Source organism: Gopherus evgoodei, chromosome 6 (assembly GCF_007399415.2).
Source record: "Gopherus evgoodei ecotype Sinaloan lineage chromosome 6, rGopEvg1_v1.p, whole genome shotgun sequence".
NCBI classification, from domain to species: Eukaryota; Metazoa; Chordata; order Testudines; family Testudinidae; genus Gopherus; species Gopherus evgoodei.
In genome coordinates this window covers 114586133-114611485 of record NC_044327.1, presented here as the reverse complement: position 1 = coordinate 114611485, position 25353 = coordinate 114586133, and the positions used below count along the sequence as shown (strand labels likewise).

The 25353-nt window shown below is 46.8% G+C and overlaps 1 protein-coding gene across 1 annotated transcript in view; it reads right to left on the bottom strand.

Annotated features, from left to right (window-relative positions):
- The window catches only part of CPLX4 (complexin 4), a 32484-nt gene extending 27347 nt beyond the window's left edge, over positions 1–5137 (bottom strand). The window contains exons 1-2 of the mRNA XM_030567536.1: positions 4971–5137; positions 1393–1480 (exon numbers count right to left, since the gene is read on the bottom strand). Of these exons, the coding sequence (XP_030423396.1) occupies positions 1393–1480; positions 4971–5137 (255 nt within the window). The remainder of the gene's footprint in view (positions 1–1392; positions 1481–4970) is intronic.
- Positions 5138–25353: the final 20216 nt, after the last annotated feature.

Sequence of the window (25353 nt, the reverse complement as noted above, 5' to 3'; positions counted from 1 at the left end):
AACAGGAACCTAAAGCCACACAAGTCTCACCCACAAGTTATTCTCCCCTTTTCTGCTTAATCATACATACCAAGAACCAAGGGTAACATTTTCAAAAGAGTCTATATCCCATTTTCAGAAATGACGAACACACTTATGAGCTGAAGTCCCACCGAAAAAATCAGTGGAATTTAGCCTCCACAGTGTCTTTGTCACAAAAATAAATACATTTAAAACAAAAAGAGGAGGAACTTAAGCTCCTAAATCACCTAGGTGTGTTTGAAAATTCTACCCCAAATATTTAATTGTGGTGATACCCAGTAATATTGAAAAAGGGCTGTTCACCCCCATTATTGTAGGTGGGACAACAGGAGTAAGAAACCACAATATTATTTTTTAAAATGATAAAATAGTGTTATTGAAATAATTAAAATATTTTTCACTCCTATATGGCTGCCCATCTGAAGTAGCTCATACAAATATTAATCAATGAAGCCTCACAATAATCCTGCGAGGTAAAATGGAGAAACTTGGGCACAGAGAGAGGAAGTGATACTATACTGGGTCCCAAAGCAAGAGGCAGGCTGTGGAAGAGCCAGGAATTAGAGTGGGTCAGAAAATGCCCCCTTCCCTCCCCCATGACTTTTCCTTGGAAAAAACCAACAGATTTTTGACAAAATCAAAGTTTTCTAAAGCAGACACATTTTGCCAAATATTTCATTTTATCAAACCCCAATTTTCTTGAAAAACCATACTGATGGAACATTTTCAGCCATCTCTTCCAGGAATAAAACAGATTTCTGAAGCCCAATCCCCACACCTTAATGAGACAGGGTTTTCAAGGGTGACTAGCAATTTTGAGTGCCAAACTTGATGAAGATTTATCTGAGCACTCTTTAAAAATCAAGTCCCTTTAAAGAAGGGGTTCTCAGACTTTTGTACTGGTGACCACTTTCACACAGCAAGCCTCTGAGTGCCACCCCCCCTTATACATTAAAAACATTTTTTAATACATTTAACACCATTATAAATGCTGGAGACAAAGCGGGGTTTGGGGTGGAGGCTGACAGCTCATGACCCCCCATGTTATAACCTCATGACCCCCTAAGGGGTCCCAACTCCCAGTTTGAGAACCTCTGCTTTAAAACATCTCAGGTTGGGCACCTAAAATGGAGGCACTGAAAATCACTAGCTGCTTTTGAGAACTTAGAGCTAGCCTTCCTCCATTTTTGTGTTATGTGAAGTGTAGTGTAGCATAAGAATCTCTTTGGACAAGAGACTCAGATAGTCTCAATGTGCACATTGTTGGAAGATGACATGGGTATGGAAATCTCCCCAGCCAGACAGCAGGTCTGACTGCAACTGTTTTAAAATTGGCCTGTGAACTAGATCATGATTGTGACTTCATCTTACCTTAGGAAGCCTGTACTTTTCTCTCAGATGAACTCTCAGACAGGCTCTCTCTGCCTTTTTTTGTGCAAATGCTGCATCTCTCTCCATCCTGAAAATCAAAATAATAGGTGTGTAACCAGACACCTATCATGTGACAGCTTGTCATTGTCACGGAACTAATTACTCAGCTACAGAAAACTACAGGCTGAAGTCATTCTCATCCAATTTTATGCTTTAACACAGCATAGTCTGTATCAGACTAAACAAACAACAAGGAACATATGTAGAGCTCTTTCCAGATATTTGCTAATCAGCTTCACAGCACCTATAGGAGGTAGGCTAGTATTATGCCCATTTTACAGGGAAACTAGAGACACAAAGTTAAATTACTGGTCCAAAGCTACAAATGGAGTCATGGTTAGAGGTTGCACTAGAAGTCAGGAGTCCCTGATTACCAGGCCTGTGCTTAGTCTAGTAGGTCATTAATCTCTGTAAGAAATGAACGACAAGTCTAATGACATAAGTGATGTTTTGGTCTCTCCTCCAGTTTTGTTCTCTCTACTTGGCTGGATCTTGCATTGATTTATCCCTGAGATCAATGGAGAGCTCTGTACAACAGAATCTGAATGTTCAACTCTTTCCCTGATAATCTGAGATGAGAATTTTATCCTCCATTCAGTAACAATGTGCCTGTTGAAGGGAGGCAGCTATATCACCACAAATTTAATGGGAACGCAAAAAAAAAATAAATTAAAAAAATAGTGGTCATAGGTCTGTTTACCCCTCAACATGACTATTCCTTCCAAGCAATATTTTATAGGGATGCTACCTTTGGGCCAAATGCAACAGTCCTTAATTAAAACTCCAGGATTTGGTCATTTCTATCAAATACCTTCCAAGACTGAAGCCAAATAAGGAGTAGACAGACATTCATCACTGCCAAATTTATGAATGGCCATTTTACTGAATCAAGGTAAAATTTGACTTTGATTTCAAAAAAATTCATCGTAATTTTTGGTTAGATTGTTTAAATTTTCAGCTGTAAAGTTGATAGCACTACAGCTGGTTGAGAAATATCCCCTTCCATTCCCCAACATTCTCCAAACTTCTTAATTTTCATTAATTTTTTTCATAAAATGTTTGTTTTTTGTACATATACCAAAAGTGGTTTGATCGAATCTTAACCATAAGCTTCAAAACAATATACGTGGATTTAGCAGAAAAACTTCCTTTAAAGTTAAAAACCTGCATACATAATGTGCAATTGCCTGCCATGCAGTTTCCTATTCCTGTCCACTAGAGATTAATGGGCTGTTGTAGATTCATAACAACTGTGACATATCTATTAGGTTGGACATTAGGAAAAAGTTCCTAACTGTCAGGGTAGTTAAACACTGGAATAGATTGTCTAGGGAAGTTGTGGAATCTCCATCTCTGGAGATATTTAAGAGTAGGTTAGCTAAATGTCTATTAGGGATGGTCTAGACAGTATTTGGTCCTGCCATGAGGGCAGGGGACTGGACTCGATGACATCTCGAGGTCCCTTCCAGTACTAGAGTCTGAGTCTATGTAGTTCACCCTCTTGCTGGTGCAACATTATTTTCTGTGCAACATATTCTAGAGTTTCATGTACGCTAGTTTTAAGCATCCACTTGAAAAGCTATTCCATAGCTGAATAGATCTCACTCAGGAACTTTTTCTGATATTCAGCATACATTTTCTCACCTAATGTCATCCCAATACTCTAGTAGCCTACCTGTGTACAATAATAAGAGATTCTCTTTCTGCATTTTTACATCCATCACATACTTGTAGATAGCAATAAATAAGTGGGAAATGACTATCTTCAAATCTTTATAAAGAAGATGGGGTCAAAGTGTGACTTCAGAGATGAAGTTCTAGAAAATGAAGGCTAGAACTGATGCCCATCTATCATGAATAGTGAAATCAACCTTCTTATGATGCAGGAGAATGGACTATGTGACTCATTAGAGGACCCCTTCGCTTTTAACAAGTCTCTCATTTGCTCGTTTGCATGCTTTCCTGATGAATGATGATTGATGCATTTTTACATTTTTAGCTTAAGCAGTGTTAGTTAGAGGTTAAACAAAAATAGTGGAGACAACAGGGGTCAAGTCAGGGGTTCTAATCCAGTCTGAGCCTCTGATTTACTGGGTGACCTTGGGCAAGTCACTTAACCTCTTTGATCCTCAGGCTGTGCAGCTGTAAAACTGAGTAAAATTAGGAGGAGGTCACTAAAACCAGATGTTGCATCTGCGATCATGTTTCCAGGATGAACTGACATTCAGTTACAGAACCAGTGCAGTGCCCAGTTCCATCATTCAGTTTTCTGTGCAAAAACACAACCATTTCATTCCATTTCATTCCCCTATATTCCTGCCTGTGCTGGAAGGACTATTGTTCAGCTATTGACTTATAGCACAACTTCATATTTAACAAACACAGCAGACTTCAAAACATAATTGAAATAACATGCTCTTTTCTTCTGACTCTTTTCTCCTCTCCAGATTTCTTGCTTTCCTTATCTATTCCTGCACAGCATCTTTTTGCAGGCTGATTGAAAAGAAAAAATAATCTCCTCCTCTGTAATGTACCACAAAAGAAAGCAACATTGTGAAGTGTGTTTACAAACAGGTTACATTTATTCAGAATTTTATGACTGAAGTTGCTGCTGCTAAATACAGACCTGGATACCTCTTAAATTCTATAAGTCATTAACCTTTCACCTATAATCATCTTAAATGTAGGATTTAGACAACCATTATGTAATTGATCATTAGTGAAGTAGATGCAGTGGAGATTTAGAATTCAATTGTCTTTCTTTATAATTATGCAGGGTTTAAACTCCTACCTGCTTGAAACCCATTATTTTACTTTATATCTGCTATGTAAACAGTGCCTCTGCATTTTACTTGTCAGAATGTGGTTACGGATTGCAATTATCAGCCAAATAAAATCCCTGAGCTGTAAATAGAGAGTAAATCTTCTCCACTTCATTTAATAGAGTTTGGACAACTGAAAAAATGGTTTAAACATATATTTTTGAAATTAGTCAAGCATCCTTCGAATAAACATTACCAGCTTTACATTCTTGGTTCTTACCCTGTCCTCAATTTTTGCAATGATAAATGGGGGAGATTCAATATTTTAAGCATATCAGATTTAGTGTTTTAAGAGGGTAGATCATGTGATTTTCAGCATTAACAACTGCATTCTTAGATTGCAACCAGCATTTACACCATTAAACCTACAGAAATAAATAAATGTGAAATAAATTCTCTTGCCTATATGGAAGCAGAAAGCAACACCAGCACAAGATATGTAGGTGAGTGTGTGGGGAGGTGGGGAGGATTGGAAATGAGGGTGAAGGATGAAACCACGATACAAAACATCTTACAATTTGCAGCTAGATGAGTTTTCATTTTGGAGAGGTTGTTCAGCAAGGCAATGTTCCCTATGCTTAAAAATAGGAATGTGGGGTAAGGAGACAATGTACTGACTTTTTCTGAAGTTATTCTCAGATGAGCCAAGTCATCATGAATTAGTCACACACTGATAATAAGGGAATGTGTACTCACTTCTCCTCAACAATTTGCTTTTGATATTCCTCATATTCCTCTCTAGTCATTCCTGCTGCTGCAGCTGGGTCGGAAGGACCACTTTCTTCTTTGCTTTCCTCACCTCCACCACCAAGTCCTAAATTCTTTACCTGGTTGCTCAACATGCTTTTCATTAAGAAAGCCATTTTCTTCCCAAGAAAATTTAACAAAACCAAACCAAACCAAAAAAGGCTCCCGAAAGACAACAATATGTTTGTCAGCAAGGGAATTTCTACAGCCTCAGCAGCTCTTCAAGGGCACAATGCTAGTGAGAAGTGGATGCCAAAAACAGTTCGTCAGCCATAATCTGGATTACAGTGGTGAACTCCTTAGTATTGAGAGGCAGATGGTTCAGATTACTCCAAAAAGTCATTAGATGCAGCTCCCTACTTTTAATATTAATACCTTAAACTAATTGTAAATACCGAAAAATTCACATAGTTCACAATAGCATTTTGATTTCTTTAGTCTTGAAACTCTCAATTACATGGAGACCAAAGAGCCTTCATCAGAACACACAGTATCCGAATTAAAATAAGACTTGGTTGATTCCATGATCATAGCAGAATTGTAAAATTCAGGCTACTGAGCAGCAAATCCTGTTGGATGTACACAGTCCAATGAGATTTGAAAACTAGGATTCTTCATTAAGCAAAAATCAATCCTTTTATCCATTAATATTTTTAGCCCCTGGGACAGAAAGAGTACAATAGGGATTTTCTTCATCTGCTTTTTCAAGCCTTTTGAATGGTTAGTTTCTGTGACAGATGAACGAATCCTCAGTGTGATCATAATTGCTTCCCTTTAAAAAAAAAAAAAAAAGATTTCTTCCCATTTTTCTCCACCGTTCTGATTTGCTTATGGCACTATACTCTCTCTCTCTCTCTCTCTCTCTCTCTCTCTATATATATATATATACACACACCATCAGTTTGATTGGCACTGGATGGAATATTTAGTGCTGAAGGTTCTTAGCCAGGTTTGTTCAGCTAGATTCAAGCATTGCTATCCTTTGCTGAAAATTGTCGTCTCAGGGCTGGTCTTGCACATTTTTACTCACCTGAATGAGCCCATTGACTTCAGTGGAATTAGTTGTGTGAGTTGGATATACTCACATAAGGGTTTTCAGGAGCTGGCACTTAAGATTGCAAACTCTTTGGGGACAGGAAATTATTTGTGTGTCTCAAATGTCTTGCACACTGTGGGTGTATTTTAACAATCACACTGAGGATTATTGGGTACTGTTTAATGAAATATGTTTGAGCTCTGATTATCAGAATGGCTCTCCCAATGCAGTCGTCATTTCATTGGCGATATGGGAGGAGTCCAGTTCAGTTAATGCCCTAATCTACATTAGTACCTTTCTAATTAAAGCACTCTCTGCTACTAAAAAAAAAAAAAAGTGCAGGATGTCCAGTTATCCTGGATTATCTGTGATTAATCAACAGACTTTAACTTTCCTTTTGAAAACAGATAAATATTACTTAGGAGAATTTAAAATCAAACAAAATACATTTGATCTACTGAAAAGATTTACGAAACTTGCTTTTTAAAGCCTGAAATCATTTTGTAAACATTATGCTCCCCTTTAAGGTCCTGCATAACTGAATTCTTTGGGAGTAGGAATTGCCTTCTACTTGGCTGGCTTATTCAGCCCCTTGCAAAACTGGGTCCCAAGTACTTTCCAAAAGTTTTAGTCATCCAATCAGGGACCAAGAAACAAGAACATGCAAATTAGGTGACCTATCATAGTTTGAATAGAAAATTTGGACCAGTTGCAGCTCAGGAGGAAGCCACAGACTGAAACTGATGTGAAACTGATGCACAAACTGTTTGCCAAATAATGAATAAAACTCATTATCTAGTCACGCAGTTTGCAAACGGGGGCGGGGGTGGGGGAGAGAACCAACCTGCTCTGTTCATTGGCCAGAGTACAGATACATGCAGGATAGGAAACATCACTTTTGCTTTGACAAAGGACTTAAGAATTTGCACTGATACAGTTGCAAATCTCTAAATTACTATGAGCCCACATTACACAGAAGAGAGTAGCAATAAGCAAAAATAATAATTAATGTCTTACATTTACATAGCACCTTTACAGATTCTATAGATAGGCATCACAATACCCATCACAGAAGGGAAGTTGCTTCCAAAATGGATCATGGCTGCTGTTAAAGGGTAAAATCCTGGTAGAGTGCACAGTTATCATAACCTTAGTCCCAGATTTGGACCGTAGCGTCCAAAATATGGGGGTTAGCATGAAAACCTCCAAGCTTAGCTACCAGCTTGGACCTGGTACTTGCTGCCACCACCCAAAAAATTAGAGTGTTTTGGGGCACTCTGGTCCCCCTGAAAAACCTTCCCTGGGGACCCCAAGACCCAAATCCCTTGAGTCTCACAACAAAGGGAAATAATCCTTTTTCCCTTCCCCCCTCCAGGTGCTCCTGGAGAGATACACAGACACAAGCTCTGTGAATCCAAACAGAGTGACTCCCCCTCTCTCTTCCCAGTCCTGGAAACAAAAAGTACTTTCCTCTTCACCCAGAGGGAATGCAAAATCAGGCTAGCAAATCCAACACACACAGATTTCCCCCTGATTTCTTCCTCCCACCAATTCCCTGGTGAGTACAGATTCAATTTCCCTGAAATTTCCCAGAAAATAAAACTCCACCAGGTCTTAAAAGAAAGCTTTATATAAAAAAAGAAAGAAAAAATACATACAAATGGTCTCTCTGTATTAAGATGATGAAATACAGGGTCAATTGCTTAAAAGAATATTGAATAAACAGCCTTATTCAAAAAGAATACAAATCAAAGCACTCCAGCACATATATTCATGCAAATACCAAAGAAAAGAAACCATATAACTTACTATCTGATCTCTTTGTCCTTACACTTAGAAACAGAAGACTAGAAAGCAGAACTACTTCTCCAAAGCTCAGAGAAAGCAGGCAGACAGAAAACAAAGACTCAGACACAAACTTCCCTCCACCCAGAGTTGAAAAAATCTGGTTTCCTGATTGGTCCTCTGGTCAGGTGCTTCAGGTGAAAGAGACATTAACCCTTAGCTATCTGTTTATGACAACAGTGCAGACAAATGCATATGGAGCTGAGGAATGGTCTTCATCCCCAATCTACAGCAGGTGGCATGTTTCAGCATGGCACAGCAGAAATATCACTTTTACTAGGTCCTGCATAAGTGGGTTCATAGGCCTGTGGTTCTGTACACTTTGCAGAACATCTGGCTAGAAGATCTTTGTCCCACCCCTGCAAAGTGCCCAGATTGCTGCAACAGAGTTGGTGTTCTGAATCCCTTGCACAAGTTTTCTCTGGTCTGACAGCTCTGCAGGGATTTGGGTACTCACATACCATGATGACTGGTGCATCTTAACCTGAATAGGGCATTTTATTCTTCAAGCAGTTAGCTGATGTACTCTGAAGCTAAAAACCTGGAGTTCTCTAGTTTTGCTTGGAGTAGCTTACTGTGACAGAGCAAATTCAGTTGTATTGGTACAAGAAAAATCTCACCATGCTGCTTCTGGAACAGCAGCCCTAGAAAGCACTCCCTTTCTCTTTGTTAAGATCAAGTAAGACCTGTCCTCTGTTTATTCATGTACATAAGGGCATACCATGAGAGTCAAGACAGGAGAGGACCTCTCAGAAGCAGACTGGCAACACTCCGCAGCCCATCTTCCTCTTAAGGAAGAAGCATTTGCTGGCTCTGGCGCACAGTGATAGCAATCCAATTATGTATGAAGACCACTTGAGACTATGAGCCATGTGATGGATGTTTCCTTCCCACCAGTGACTTCACTGCCACATCTATATTTAAAACCCTAAAGATACAGACTTCCTCCCATTTTTTCTGTTTCACACCTCTTTTTGGTCACTGTCCTTCTGCGCTTGGTAGTATCACTCCTCAATGACCTAAAGGAGCTGCTGTTGAACATAACACAACCTCTCAAGAGGCATCTAACAAAAATGTAACACTTACAGCATTTAGCCATCTCATAGCTCTGTATGGTCCACATTCACAGTCCTCATCACATTGCATAGTTACCATCCACACTTTAGAGGTGGGGAAAGATAAGGGATGGGCAGGATACAAAGTAACTCTCAATGTCATCAACATAGTTTTAAGTGGCTTTCCCCAGGCTATTCAGTGAGTTAGTGGCAGAGGCAGGATTAGAATTTAGAGTTCCTGCACCCCAGCTAAATCCAACAGGCTAGCAGTTGGATTGGATGGACCACCACGAGTCCATAGACACTTCCTACTAGTGAGTACAATAAAGCATTTTGAGACTGTCAGCTCTTCAGGGCAGGGACAGTTTTCTAGTTCTATGTTCAGAACAGAAGAATGACTATACTAGGTCAGACCAATGGTCCAGCCAGCCTAGTATCCTGTCTTCTGACAGTGGCCAATGCCAGAAGCTTCAGAAGGAATGATCAGAACAGAGTAATTATCAAGTGATCTATCCCTGGTGGTCTAGTGGTTAGCATTTGGCACTTTCACTGCTACAGCCTCAGTTCATTTTCCAGTCAGGGAAAAGACTTGGGGGGGGGGGGAGGTATAGCTCAGTGGTTTGCACATTGGCCTGCTAAACCCAGGGTTGTGAGTTTAATCCTTGAGGGGGCCATTTAGGGATCTGGGGCAAAAATCTGTCTGGAGATTGGTCCTGCTTTGAGCAGGGGGTTGCACCAGATGACCTCCTGAGGTCTCTTCCAACCCTAGTATTCTATGATTCTATCCCCTGTGGTCCAGTCCCAGCCTCTGGCCATCATAGGTTTAGGGACATCCAGAGCATGGGATTGCATCCCTGACCATCTCAGCTAACAGCCCTTGATGCACCTACCTTCCATGAACTTATCTAATTCTTTTCTGAACCCACTTATACTTTTGGCCTTCACAATATCCTCTGGCAATGAGTTCTACAGGTTGACTGTGCACTGTGTGAAGAAAGGTTTCCTTTTGTTTATTTTAAACCTGCTGCCTATTGATTTCATTGGGTGACCCCTGGTTCTTGTGTTATGTGTAGGATTAAATAATACTTCCTTATTCACTTTCTCCACACCATTCACGGTTTTACAGACCTCGGTCATATTCCCCCCCTCAAATCATTTCTTTTCAAAACTGACCAGTTCCAGTCTTTTTAATCTCCCCATATACAGAAGCTATTCCATACCTTTAAAACATTTTTGTTGCCCCTTCCCATTTCTAACATATCTTTTTTGAGATAGGGTGACCAGAACTGCATGCAGCATTCAAGATGTGGGCACAGCATGGATTTATATATTGGTATTATACAACTCTACTCCGATGTAATGTGACCCGATATAACACGAATTCGGATATAACGTGGTAGAGCAGTGCTCCGGAGGGGCGGGGCTGCGCTCTCCAGCGGATCAAAGCAAGTTCGATATAACATGGTTTCACCTATAACGCGGTAAGATTTTTTGGCTCCTGAGGACAGCATTATATCAGGGTGGAGGTGTATCTACTGTCTTATTATCTATCCCTTGCCTAATGATTCCTAAACTTTTTGGCCTTCTGCTGCCCACTGAGCAGATATTTTCAGAGCTGGCTACAATGACTCCAAGATCTTTTCTTGAGTGGCAACAGCTAATTTAGACCTTATCATTTTTTATGTATAGTTGGGATGTTTTTCCCATGTGCATTACTTTGGCAGATGAAATTTAATGTTGATAAATCCATTTTCTTGCTCAGTCACCCAGTTTCATGAGAAACTTTGTAACTCTTCACAGTCAGTTTTGGACTTAATTATCTTGAGTAATTTTCTATCTTCTCCAAATTTTGCCATATCATCATTTACCAAGACTACGTATGAATATATTGACAACATTGGCACCCATACTAGATCCTTGGGGCCCACCACCATTTAACCCTCTCCATTCTGAAAATTGACCATTTTTTCCTACTCTCTTTCCTTTTAACCAGTTACTGATCCATGAGAGGACCTTCCCTCTTATCCCATGACTTCAGAGCCTTTGAAGGAGGGACCTTGCCAAAGGCTTTCTGAAAGTCCAAGAACACTATGTTCATTGGATCATCCTTGTCCACACATTTGTCAACTGCTTTAAGGAATTCTAATCAATGGGTGAGACATGATTTTCTTTTACAAAAGCTGTGTTGACACTTCCTCAACAAATTGTGTTCATCTGTGCATCTGATAATTCTGTTCTTTACTATAGTTTCAAGCAATTTACCTGGTACTGAAGTTATGCTTACTGGCCTGTAATCGCCAGGATCACCTCTGGAGCCTTTTTTTTTTTAAAATGGCATCACATTAGCTATCCCTCAGTCATCTAGTATAGGAGTGGATGTACCACTCATAATTGATTTATCAATTTGCTCCAATACCTTCTGACACCTCAATCTGGGACAGTTCTGCCGATTTGTCCCCTAAAAAGAATGGCTCAGGTGTGGGAATCTCCCCACATCCTCTGCAGTGAAGACCAATGCAAAGAATTAATTTAGCTTCTCCACGATGGCCGTGTCTTCCTTGAGTGCTCCTTTAGCATCTCAATCATCCAGTGGTTCCAATGATAGTTTGGCAGGCTTCCTGCGCCTAACATACTTTTTTTCTTGTTAGTTTTGTGTCTTTTGCTAGTTGCTCTTCAAATTCTTTTTTTGGCCTGCCTAATTATACACCTATACCTCGATCTGATTCTGTCTCTGGGAGCCAAAAAATCTTACCATGTTATAGGTGAAACCGTGTTATATTGAACTTGCTTTGATCCAGAGTGCATAGCCCCATCCCTCTCCCGCCCCGAGCACTGCTTTACCGCATTATATCCAAATTCGTGTTATATTGGGTGGTGTTATATCGAGGTTGCGGTGTACTTTTACACTTGACTTGCCAGAGTTTATGTTCCTTTCTATTTTCCTCAGTAAGATTTGACTTCCAATTTTTAAAGGATGTCTTTTGGTTTCTGCCTTTTTTACTCTGTTTAGCCATGGCTTAGCTGGTGACCACACTTGCAGCCAGGTAGGAGATTCATAGATTTTTAAGGCCAGAAGTGACCATTATGATCATCTAGTCTGACCTCCTGCACAACACAGGCCACAGAATTTCACCCAGTATTCCCTGCATCAAGCCCATAATTTCATTGAGCTAGAGCATATCTTTTAGAAAGATATCCAGTTTTGATTTCAATCTACCACATCCCTAAGTAAGCTGTTCTAACGATCAATTACCCTGTAAGAATTTTGCACTTTATTTCAAGTCTGAATACATTTAGCTTCAACTTCCAGTTCTTGATTTGAGCCTTCACTGGACAAGAAAAAGGCTGGGAGGTCTACAAGAATAATGTTCCTAGCCTAGCCAGGGAGGAAGGTTTCTGTTATATAGCCTTTGATTACCCCCATAGCAGAACAGAGGTGCTTCAAAACTTGGTGACTTTTTGCCATTAATGTCATGCTGTTTTGTAGTAGTGAGGCAGCTGCAGCTCAGACATTAAGAGGTAGCAATATATTAAATTGGGGAAGGTATGCCTGGAGTGAAAGACACCTTGGATTTGCAAGAGAACAAGAAAGAGCCATACTGATCCTTAAAGCAATAAAAGTAAACATCAAAATACAGAAGAGACATTTAACAGTAGCCAGTTCAGTGTGGAGGAGGAGCTTCCTGTGGGACACAAAAAGTCATTTAGTTTTATGCAGGCTGCTTGTCTAAGTCCCTGGAGCCTGTGCTGTAATAAACCAGTCAAAATGCATGAACGGGCACAATGCCATTTAGCAGATGGGCATGAGGACAGAAGTAAGAGACCATCTCTGATTGTATTCGTTCCTAACATTTTTCTACAGCTGAAAATTTCTGCCCAGCTATTCCTCTCCAGATTATATGCATGCTGACCATCACTGCTCAAGCACCTGACAAGACTGGCTTTCAGAAACATGAAACATTGCTTCCGCAGCTGGGCTGTGGAGAACAGAAGTGCATGCTGCATGGGGAGGAGTGAGGAATGGGAAATCTAAGGCTTTCTAGTCTCCTTCTTCAACACCCACCACAGTGGCCTACAGCGTTGCTCCCCAACTGCCTTTTTGCTAAATACTGTGAAGTACCATTTTCCCTTAGTTTCCACGTATAAAGTCAACAAGCCACTTCTGAAGCCTGTTAGAAAGTTACCCCAATTCATTGATATCTGATACAGGCAGGAAACACCAAACCAGCAGAGGTCTTTGGTTCAACAAAGCTCTACTCTAGCTCCCTCCAAACTCTGCTTCCTAGGTGCCTCTAACACCCATATCCCTCACACATCACCTTGTCAGCAATTTCTGCTAACAATGCCCCCAAGCCCTGCATAGAGCAAGCAGCAAAGCAGAGGCAAAGGACAGCTATGCAAACGGAGGTTGAGAGGGGACATTTTGGCAATCACATCACCATAGTCAGATGAGACCAAAGAGAGGGAAGCAGGGGCTGGCACACAGAGCAATATCCTCACTCCCATTCCAGGCCATAAAGGGGTCTCAGCACAAGAAATGAGGAAGACTGATAGAAGGGTGAGGACCCCTCCATAAGCCCTGGGGTCTGGAGAGGCATGACCTTTGCAGGACTGGACGGATCATAAAAATGTTTAGGGGTAATTAATGCTCATAACTCAAAAACTTAAGAGCCCTTTAAAACTAGCAGTTATGCTCAAGAGATTCTAACAATAAAGGGTGATCACCAGACCTTTTCAAGGGTTAAGTCAGTGAGAAGTTAATGCTGCTTGCCCAAGTTTAGGTTCCACAGAAGTGGAGCAAACAGTGAAAATGATTCAAGGGACATATTCTTAACTTTAATTCTGACAGTCTATACAAAGCAGTTGGTAGGATAAGGAAACTTAAAGAACATAAACGTGGAAGTTTACTTTACACCCCCTTATCTTCCCATACTAGTGTGTCACAATCCCTACTCACTAATTTTAGTCTAAGCACTTGACAGACCTACATTCAGGCACGAACAAACAGCCTATCTTGTCTTAAACCTTCATACTTAACCAGAACTGGAAAACACCATAGCTAATATACATCAGATGTGAAGAAATCCCCCTGTAGCTCTCTGTTGCCAAGAGGTGAGGAACAAGAGAAGAGTTAAATACTTAATTACACTTGAATTTTAGAAGAGTTAGATTCCTCATCACTCTTACAAGTGGAAACAGAACTCAGAGTAAACAGAAAATATATTCTAAAACAAAGTACAGTATAATACCAAGGAGTGAAACTTCTGAAATCTTCTCTTATAATCTTAATCTTAAAGACTCATTTGTATGTTAAAATGGGAGATGTATTTGATCCAGATGTAGGCTTCACCCACAGCAAGCTAACATAGCACTACATCCAGACACAGATAAAGACGGTTACTCACCTTTGTAACTGTTGTTCTTCGAGATGTGTTGCTCACATCCATTCCAGTTAGGTGTGCGCGCCGCGCGTGCACGTTCGTCGGAAACTTTTTTACCCTAGCAACTCCAGTGGGCCGGCAGGTCGCCCCCTAGAGTGGCGCCGCCATGGCGCTCTATATATACCCCTGCCGGCCCGCCCGCTCCTCAGTTCCTTCTTGCCGGCTACTCCGACAGTGGGGAAGGAGGGCGGGTGTGGAATGGATGTGAGCAACACATCTCGAAGAACAACAGTTACAAAGGTGAGTAACCGTCTTTTCTTCTTCGAGTGATTGCTCACATCCATTCCAGTTAGGTGACTCCCAAGCCATACCTAGGCGGTGGGGTCGGAGTGAGAAGTCGCGGCCCGGAGCACTGCAGTTCCGAAGGCCGCATCCTCCCTCGACTGCTGGACCAGGGCGTAGTGGGAAGCAAAGGTGTGGACCGATGACCAGGTCGCTGCCCGACAGATTTCCTGGATGGGCACACGGGCTAGGAAAGCCAGCGACGACGCCTGCGCCCTGGTAGAATGCGCAGTCACACGGCCCGCAGGGACATGGGCCAAGTCATAACAAGTCCTGATACAGGACGTAACCCAAGAGGATATCCTCTGGGAGGAGATAGGAAGACCTTTCATACGATCTGCTACCGCCACGAAAAGTTGGGGGGATTTTCGGAAGGGCTTAGTCCTCTCTATGTAGAATGCGAGAGCCCTACAGACATCCAGCGAGTGGAGCTGCTGCTCCCTGCCTGAGGAGTGAGGTTTTGGGAAAAAAACCGGAAGGAAAATCTCTTGGTTGATATGAAAGGCTGAGACCACCTTGGGCAGAAAAGCAGGGTGTGGCCTCAGCTGCACCTTGTCCTTGTGGAAGACCGTATATGGGGGGTCCACCACCAGAGCTCGGAGCTCCGACACCCGTCTAGCTGAGGTGATAGCCACTAGAAAGGCAGTTTTCCAAGAGAGGTAGAGCAGGGAGCAAGTAGCTAACGGCTCAAAGGGGGGTCCCATGAGCCGGGACAACACCAGGTTAAGATCCCAGGTTGGGGCAGGGGGACGGACGTTAGGGAATAAACGTTCCAGCCCTTTAAGGAATCTCGACACCGTCGGGTGAGAAAAAACGGAGCGACCGTCCGCACCCGGGTGAAAGGTGGAGATAGCTGCTAGGTGGACTCGCAATGACGATAAGGCCAGACCTTGCCCTTTGAGAGACAAAACGTAGTCTAATATTTCGGAAACCGAAACTTCCATAGGGCGGAGATTTCTCTCTACGCACCAACAAGAGAAGCGCTTCCATTTCGCTGAATATGTGGCTCTTGTGGACGGTTTCCTGCTGCTCAAGAGCACCTCTCTCACAGGCGTAGAGCAGCGCAGCTCTGAGCCAGTCAGCCACGCAGGAGCCACGCCGCTAGGTGCAGCGACTGCAGGTCTGGGTGACAGAGGGTCCCGTGGTCCTGGGTAATCAGGTCCGGATGAAGGGGCAGGGGAACTGGGTCGGCTATGGCCAAGTCCAGCAGCATGGTGTACCAGTGCTGCCTGGGCCACGCCGGGGCCACCATGATCACGAGCGCCCTGTCCCTGCGCACCTTCAGGAGGACCTTGTGGACCAGAGGGAACGGGGGAAATGCATAGTACAGGTGGGTCGACCACTGGATGAGGAAGGCATCCGCTATCGACCCCGGCTCCCTGCCCTGAAAGGAGCAGAACGCTGGGCACTTCCTGTTCCCCTTGGACGCGAAGAGGTCCACCCGGGGATAACCCCACCTCCGGAAAATGGAGAGAGCGACATCCGGGCGAAGGGACCACTCGTGTGACAGGAAGGATCTGCTCAATCGATCTGCCAGAGTGTTCCGTACTCCAGGGAGGAAGGAAGCCCTGAGGTGAATGGAGTGGGCTACGCAAAAGTCCCAGAGCCGTATCGCCTCGTGGCACAGGGAGGAGGACCTGGTGCCGCCCTGCTTGTTGATATAGTACATCGTCGTCGTGTTGTCCGTAAACACGGCGACACAACGACCCTGAAGCTGATGACAAAACGCTTGACAAGCAAGGCGGACCGCTCTCAACTCCCGTATGTTGATGTGGAGCCCCACCTCCTCCTGGGACCACAGGCCCTGTGTCCGCAGGGTCCCTAGGTGGGCCCCCCAGCCTAGATCCGAGGCATCCGTTGTCAGGGATACCGATGGCTGAGAGGGGTGAAAGGGAAGACCCGCACATAATACGGACTGGTCCAACCACCAGCCGAGAGAATCTAAGACCTTCTGGGGGAGTGTGACTAACATGTCTAAAGGTTGCCTTTGCGGCCTGTAACGGCTGATAAGCCACAGCTGGAGAGGCCTCATGTGGAGCCGAGCGTAGCCGGTCACAAAAGTGCACGCCGCCATGTGGCCTAACAGGGTTAGACATGTCCTCACTGACGTCAACGGGGCTGACCGCAAACGTTGAACGATCGCCGCCATGGTCTGGAACCGTTGCAGAGGCAGCGAGGCTCTGCCCACAGTGGCATCCAAGACCGCCCCGATAAATTCCACCTTCTGCGTGGGCCTCAGAGTGGACTTGTCTATGTTTATCAAGAGGCCCAGACTTGCAAATATGGCGGTGATCATGCAGACATGGCTGTTGACCTGCTGTTCCGACGTGCCCCGAATCAACCAGTCGTCCAGATAAGGGAACACGTGGACACGGTTGCGCCGAAGATGCGCCACGACAACTGCCATGCATTTTGTAAACACCCTCGGGGCCGTGGACAGGCCGAATGGGAGGACTGTAAACTGGTAATGAAGAGCCCCCACAACGAAGCGGAGAAAGCGTCTGTGGCGCGGCCAAATGGCAATGTGGAAATACGCGTCCTGCATGTCGAGGGCGGCGTACCAGTCTCCCGGATCCAGGGATGGAATAATGGTCCCCAGGGACACCATGCGGAACTTCAACTTCACGAGGTATTTGTTGAGTTCTCGCAGGTCGAGGATAGGCCTGAGGCCCCCCTTGGCCTTGGGGATCAGAAAGTAGCGGGAATAAAACCCCTTGCCTTTCTCGTTTTCCGGAACCGCCTCTATAGCTCCTTTGCTGAGGAGCGTCTGCACCTCCTGTCGAAGGAATTGCTCGTGAGAGGGGTCCCTGAAGAGGGACGAGGAAGGAGGGCGGGAAGGAGGAAACGAAACAAACTGCAGGCGGTATCCCATCTGCACCAGGCTTAAAACCCAGCGGTCCGATGTTATTTGGGACCACGCCGGGAGGAAAAACGAAAGGCGGTTTGAAAACGGGGGGAAAGGATCCATAAGGGAAACTGTTACCGCGCCCTCGGGCGCACCTTCAAAATGAAGGCTTAGGACCAGGCGGGGGTTTCGAGGAGCCTTGGTTCTGCCCCCCTTGGTTCCCAGACTGCCTGCGCCTGCCGTTTCTGCCGCGGCGCCTGTAAAGGTCCTGCCGCTGGCGGAACTGGGAAAACGGCCTACGGTGCTGCTGTTGTTGCGGCCTAAAGGGTCTACGCTGCGTCACGGGGGTGTGCATCCCGAGGGACCGCGCAATGACCCGGTTGTCCTTTAGACTCTTGAGTCTGGGGTCTGTCTTATCGGAAAACAGGCCCTGGCCTTCGAAAGGAAGGTCCTGTATCGTGTGCTGGAGCTCTGGCGGAAGGCCGGAAACCTGCAGCCAGGAGATGCGACGCATCGTAACTCCTGACGCGAGGGTACGGGCAGCCGAGTCCGCAGCGTCCAAGGAGGCTTGTAAGGCCGTGCGCGCGACCTTCTTGCCTTCGTCCAGGATGGCCGTAAACTCTTGGCGAGCATCCTGTGGCAGCAGCTCCTTAAATTTGTCCACTGCCACCCAGGAGTTAAAGGCGTATCTGCTCAGCAGGGCCTGCTGGTTAGAGACCCTGAGCTGCAGCGCCCCAGCCGAATACACCTTACGGCCAAGGAGGTCCATCCGCCTGGCTTCTTTGGATTTGGGGGCCGGAGCCTCCTGGCCGTGACGCTCCCTATCGTTCACCGATTGCACTACCAGTGAACCGGGAGTCGGGTGAACATGTAAATATTCGTATCCCTTAGAAGGGGCCATGTACTTCCTCTCGACTCCTTTCGCTGTCGGAGGGATGGAGGCCGGGGACTGCCAGATAGTAGTGGCATTGGCCTGGATGGTCCGTATGAAGGGCAGGGCGACCCTGGTGGGAGCATCCGAAGAGAGGATGGTGACAATCGGGTCCTCTATCTCCGAGACCTCCTCTGCCTGCAGACTCAGGTTCTGAGCCAAACGCCTGAGGAGGTCCTGGTGCGCCCTGAGATCCAGCGGGGGGGGACTGTTGGAGGAGGTACCCGCCACCGCCTCATCCGGGGAGGAGGATGAGGAGACCCCAGGCACGATAGTGTCCAACTGAGGGTCTTCCTCAGCCCTCGCCTCTGCCTCCGGAGCCACAGCGGAGTCCTGCTGTTTGGACCCTTCCTCCCCTTCCGGGGAGGGAGGGGGGGCGAGACAAGGAGGCTTCAGGGGCCCTACGCTCCGCAGTCGCCGGTCTGGCAGGGAGCTGCTGGGGGCCCTGGGCCTGATGGTATGCCCAGGGTGTCCAGAATCCCCACTGTTGTGGGCCTTGGTCTTGCAGCGGCGGATCCCCGAACAGCGCCGCCTGCCGGTCGGTGCCGAGCGCATACCCACTGTCCGTCTGGGAAGATACGGACGGCTGCCTCGAGGGCCACGGCGGGGCCGACCCCGGATGGTATGGGTCTGCGCGGGCCGGCACGGAGGATCGTATCGGTGCCGGGGACCGGTGCCGGGAGTCGTATCGGTGCCGGGACCGGGATCGGGACCGGGATCTATCACGGTGCCGGGATCCTGATCGGTACCGGGTGCCGCTTCGGTAGCGGGACCTGCCACCAGCTCGGTGCCGGGAGGTCGACCGGGACCTGCCCCCAGCTCGGTGCCGGGAGGTCGACCGGGACCTACCACCAGCTCGGCGCCGGGAGGTCGACCGAGACCGGGACCTGCCACCAGCTCGGTGCCGGGAGGTCGACCGGTGCGGCGAGTAGCGACGGGACCTGCTCCTGGAGTCGCGGTGCCGGTGACGCCGACTGGAGCCTGACCGCGACCGTCTCGATGCCGACCGTTGCCGCGAGTGCGACCGGTACCGCTGAGGGGAGCGGTGCCGGGACTGCGAGCGGCGTCGGGATCTGGAGCGCCCAAGACGTCGGGACCTGGATGGCGAACGACTGTCTCTGGGCGGCGCCGACAGCATGGGCTTGCCTCTGGACACAACCCGCACCGGAGGTACCGGGGGTGGCAGCCGAGTGGGCTCAGTCAGGGCAATAAGGTCCCGAGCCGAGGCGAAGGTCTCCGGAGTGGATGGGACCACTATCTCAACCCCAGATCTCATGGGGGAGCTCGGCGGCACCGGACTCAACGGACCCGCCGGGCCCGGAGTCAACGGTGCTGACGGTGCCGGCGGCGCCGCGGCCGATGTCGAGGCCGGGCGCTCAAGCCGGGTCTGCCTGGCCGGAGTAACAGACTTCGACGGCCTAGGCTCTGATTCCGGTGCCGGAGAAGGTCGGTGCCGGGGAGTCTTCTCGGTGCCGGAGCGATCCGGTGCCGGTGCCGATACCACGGTCTGCGAAGCCGACGGGTCAAGTGCCGCCTCCATTAGGAGAGTTCGGAGCCTCTGATCCCTCTCCTTTTTTGTCCTCGGCTTAAAAGCCTTACAGATACGGCACTTGTCAGATCTATGCGATTCCCCGAGGCACTTCAGGCACGCTTCGTGGGGATCGCTGGTAGGCATGGGCTTCTTGCAGGCCGCACACTGCTTGAAGCCCGGCGAAACAGGCATGAGCCTGGCGCCGGGAAGGGCTAAGCCCCCAGCCAAGAACTACTTAACAACTATTTACTAAACTATCTACTTAACAATACTAATTAACAACTATATGGACTAGAGATAAGCGATAGACAAGCGATAGAAAACTAGGAGAGCTAGGGACGTGGAGGACAGCTATGCCGCGCTCCACAGTTCCAACGACCGACACGGCGGTAAGAAGGAACTGAGGAGCGGGCGGGCCGGCAGGGGTATATATAGAGCGCCATGGCGGCGCCACTCTAGGGGGCGACCTGCCGGCCCACTGGAGTTGCTAGGGTAAAAAAGTTTCCGACGAACGTGCACGCGCGGCGCGCACACCTAACTGGAATGGATGTGAGCAATCACTCGAAGAAGAACTCCATTTAATGAGTGGAGATGAGTGTGAAACGGGAACAAAAAACTAAGCGGTGCAGCAAGTAAACAAACTCAGATTCAGAGTGTCCAAGGCCATAAGGGACCATTGTGATGATCTAGTATGACCTTCTGTATAACACCTGCCAAAGAAGTTTCCCCCAAATAATTCCTACACCATAGCTTTAAGAAAAAAACATCCAATCTTGATTTCAAAATAGTCAGTGATGAAGAATCCACCATGACCATTAGTAAATTGTACTCATGGTCAATTACTCTCATCATTAAAAAGTTACCTTATTTCCAGTTTGTCTCTCAACTTCCAGCCACTGAATGTAGCAGAGAGAAGTATAACCTGATACAAGAGCCTGTTATCAAATTTGTTCCCCATAGAGATACTTAGACTGTAATCATGTCACCCCTTAAGTTCTTACATTCCACTGCACACAGAACATCAATTCTATTGCAACATTTTAAACCTCTGTAATCTTCATTCATAGACTTTAAAGGAATTATTTTTAAGGTAAGGGAAGAGAAATATTTTGGGACCTACTTGATATAAGTTAGCATTCACTCTTCTCAGAAACCTTGCGCTCCATTGCACTTTCCAATTTTGTCCTCTCCTGGCTCTGCAATGTGGTCACGAGAGCACTGGAGAAGTATCTCTTGGCTTCTTCTATAGCTGTAACGCAAAACTCCTTATGCTATAGCTTGTTCAAAGTCCTAGATGTTTTTCAACACCAGCACTTGAATATGCTCTACTGTAGTAAAAGCAACATACTCTCTCTAGGCTGCAGAAGAGCCACTTAGGTGTCAGGGAATCAAATGTGGGATGCAACCACTCCCTACTATTTGGGAAAGAGCATGGAGAATTGGCATCCTGAAGTTACGGACACTAGCCAATCAGGACAACTGCCCTTGCTAACACTGCTAGATCTTTCAATAGTCTTCAGTATTAGCAACTATGCCCACGTCCACACTACAGGGTAAAATCGATGTTATTAAAATCGATTTTATAAAGCAGGCTTTATAAAATCGATTTTGCGCGTCCACACTAGGGCTACTTACATCGAAGTTGAGCGTCCATGTTCCCTGGCGTCCATCTTTTCCCTGAGCGTTGCACTCTGGGTACCTATCCCACAGTTCCTGCACGGGTCCCTGCCCTTTGGAATTATGGGTTACTAGCCCAGTGCATGATGGGATCAAAGTCCCCATCCTGGGTGGTTCTGGGTACAGCCCCCCCCCCCTTCCTGTAAACAGCACACAGTCAGTTCGCGCTGTTTTTACTGGCTGCAGTGAGGGAAACGCCATTTTGCAGCAAGCATGGATCCAGGTCTGCTCTTGTCCTTGATCGCGAATGCTGTAAATAATTCACGCATTCTCGTTCTATCACTGCTGACCCATGATGCAGAAATGCAAGAGAGAATGCTTGAATGCGGGGACGACAGCGATGACGAACTGGAGAACGAGTTTTCTGACACCCCGGGCCCCTGCACGTTGGAGCTCCTGACGGTTATGGGTGAGGTTCTACCCGTTCCGCGCCACTTTTGGGCACGGGAAACAAGCACTGACTGGTGGGACCGCATAGTCCTGCAGGTGTGGGACGATTCGCAGTGGCTGCGGAACTTTCGCATGCGTAAGAGCACTTTCTTTGAACTTTGTGACTCGCTTTCTCCTGTCCTGAAGCGGCATAATACCAGGATGAGACCAGCCCTTACAGTGGAAAAGCGAGTGGCAATAGCCATATGGAAGCTTGCAACACCAGACAGCTACCGGTCAGTCGGGAATCAATTTGGAGTGGGCAAATCTACTGTGGGGGCTGCTGTGCTGGAAGTATCCAAAGCAATCATTAAGCTGCTGCTTCGAAAGGTTGTGACTCTGGGAAACGTGCAGGCCATTGTGGATGGCTTTGCTGCAATGGGATTCCCTAACTGTGGGGGGGCCATAGATGGAACCCACATCCCTATTTTGGCACCGGAACACCAGGGTGCCCAGTACATTAACCGCAAGGGGTACTTTTCGATGGTTCTGCAAGCCCTGGTGGATCACAAGGGACGTTTCACCAACATCCACGTGGGATGGCCAGGAAGGGTTCACGACGCACGTGTCTTCAGGAGCACTACACTGTTTAAATGGCTGCAGCAAGGGACCTACTTCCCTGATCAGAGAATAACAGTTGGAGATGTCCAAATGCCTATAGTTATCCTTGGGGACCCAGCCTACCCCTTGATGCCCTGGCTAATAAAGCCATACACAGGCAACCTTGACAGTGCTCAGGAGTTGTTTAATTACAGGCTGAGCAAGTGCAGAATGGTGGTAGAATGTGCATTTGGCAGGCTTAAGGCGAGATGGCGAACGCTTCTCACTCGCTCAGATCTTAGCCAAACCAATATCCCCTTTGTCATTGCTGCTTGCTGTGTGCTCCACAATCTCTGTGAGAGCAAGGGGGAGGCCTTTATAGCGGGGTGGGAGACTGAGGTAAACCACCTGGCCGCTGATTATGCGCAGCCGGACACCAGGGCAATTAGAAGATCTCACCAGGATGCTGTGCGCATCAGAGAAGCACTGAAAAGTAGCTTCCTCATGGGCCAGGGTACAGTTTGAATGCTGATTTTCCTTTCAATTGATTGCTGCCCTCCCCGTCTATGCGGTGTTGCTGCTGCAAGATACTTTGCCTGCAGCATTCCTCAATTGCTTGCTTAGGTTACTTGCGAGAGCTGTCCATTGGAAAACATATAATTCTGTATTTCCCAATTATTACCTACCTCCACCATTAGCTGCTTCCGTCTGCTGCTAGGCACAGGACCTGCAACCTTCCTTAACTGCTTTTTTATTGAAAATAAAGTTACTACTATGTGTTACAAGAATTGTGTTCATTTAAAATCAGATCCTTTCATCAATCAAGCATCATGCTTGTTGTTACAATACTGTGCTTGAAATTTCATAACTCAGCGTTCTATGGGGGACGGAGCGAGGGAGGTTTGGAGGAAGGGGGAGGGAGGTTTGAAAGAAGAAAGTGCATCAGAGTAGACAGAACAAGAATTCTCATGGACCAGGTTACGGTATGGCTGCTTTCTTTGTTTTCCCTTTATTACCCATATCCCCAATTGTCAAATCCTGATGCTGATAACTAGCTTCCGTGCAGCTTTCCAAAGCTGCTTGCTTCAGTTCATTACCAAACTACAGTCACACTTCCTTAATAGCATGACCTGAGAGTAAAAATAGGCAAAGGTGCCATGGGAGAAGTTTGGATCATTAGAGGAGTGAAAAAACAGGACACAAAGGGCTTTTCAATCTAATGAAAGCCTTCTGGTTGGAGTGTCCGCAGCAGTGGAGGGGGCTGGTGTAGAGAGCCTTCCCCCACGCGTTCTTACACGCCTGGTTCTGGAAGGTGTGGGACAGGGTGAGTACTGAGGGAGGTTATACACGGGCTGTAGGGGCATTCTGAAACCACGGAGCTCTTGCAGCATATCACGGAGGATGTCAGTCTGATCACGAAGAAGATCCAGAGTTGCTGCTCGCCAGCGCTGATCTTCCTGCCACCTGACATCATTTTTGGCGTCCCTCCTGTCTTCGCGTTGACTGGCAGCCTCCCTGTACTTTGCGACCAATTGCTTCCAGTCTCCCTGCTGAGCTCTCTCTGTACGGGTCACTGCCATAATTTCGGTGAACATGTCCTCACGCATCCTCCTTTTCCTCAGTCTTCTTATGATACCCCCCCCACGTGGATGAGAAGCGAGAGGGAGGCTGGAGAAATGTGCAGCTGTGTGTGGGGGGGTGGGGTTTGGAAAGAGTGATAAAAGAATCATGAGACATTTCACACAACCATTCATACAGTCTTTCTCCTCACTGACCTGTGCCTGTTACCGAACCTTGAACATTTTACTTTACCACAAGGTCACCTTAGGATTCCTTTAATACTTATTGCTTGTGGCTGAGGACAGAGAGTTCTGCTCAGACGCAGGTCAGGGAAGCACACAGACCTTGTCCGGAGAAAATGGGAAGTTAATAATGGCTAGTAATCCCTGTAGTAGATTGTACTGGTAATCAAGCTACTGTCCTTCCCTGCTTTGCTCTCGCGTTCCCCGAACAAGCAGGTCTCCTTGCCTGCGGTTTGCTGGGTGGTTCGGGGAACCGGAGAGCAAACCGCGGCGAGGCTGCTCTCCTTCCCTGCTTTGCTCTCGCGTTCCCCGAACAAGCAGGTCTCCTTGCCTGCGGTTTGCTGGGTGGTTCGGGGAACCGGAGAGCAAACCGCGGCGAAGCTGGTCTCCTTCCCTGCTTTGCTCTCGCGTTCCCCGAACAAGCAGGTCTCCTTGCCTGCGGTTTGCTGGATGGTTCGGGGAACGGGAGAGCAAACCGCGGCGAGGCTGCTCTCCTTCCCTGCTTTGCTCTCGCGTTCCCCGAACAAGCAGGTCTCCTTGCCTGCGGTTTGCTGGGTGGTTCGGGGAACGGGAGAGCAAACCGCGGCGAAGCTACTCTCCTTCCCCGGTTTGCTCTCGCGTTCCCCGAACAAGCAGGTCTCCTTGCCTGCGGTTTGCTGGGTGGTTCGGGGAACGGGAGAGCAAACCGCGGCGAGGCTGCTCTCCTTCCCTGCTTTGCTCTCGCGTTCCCCGAACAAGCAGGTCTCCTTGCCTGCGGTTTGCTGGGTGGTTCGGGGAACGGGAGAGCAAACCGCGGCGAAGCTACTCTCCTTCCCCGGTTTGCTCTCGCGTTCCCCCAACAAGCAGGATGGAGACTTTTCTAAAAACCACCTCATGGGTCAGTGTTTCAGGAAAGGTAAAAAAAATTACACTCACCAG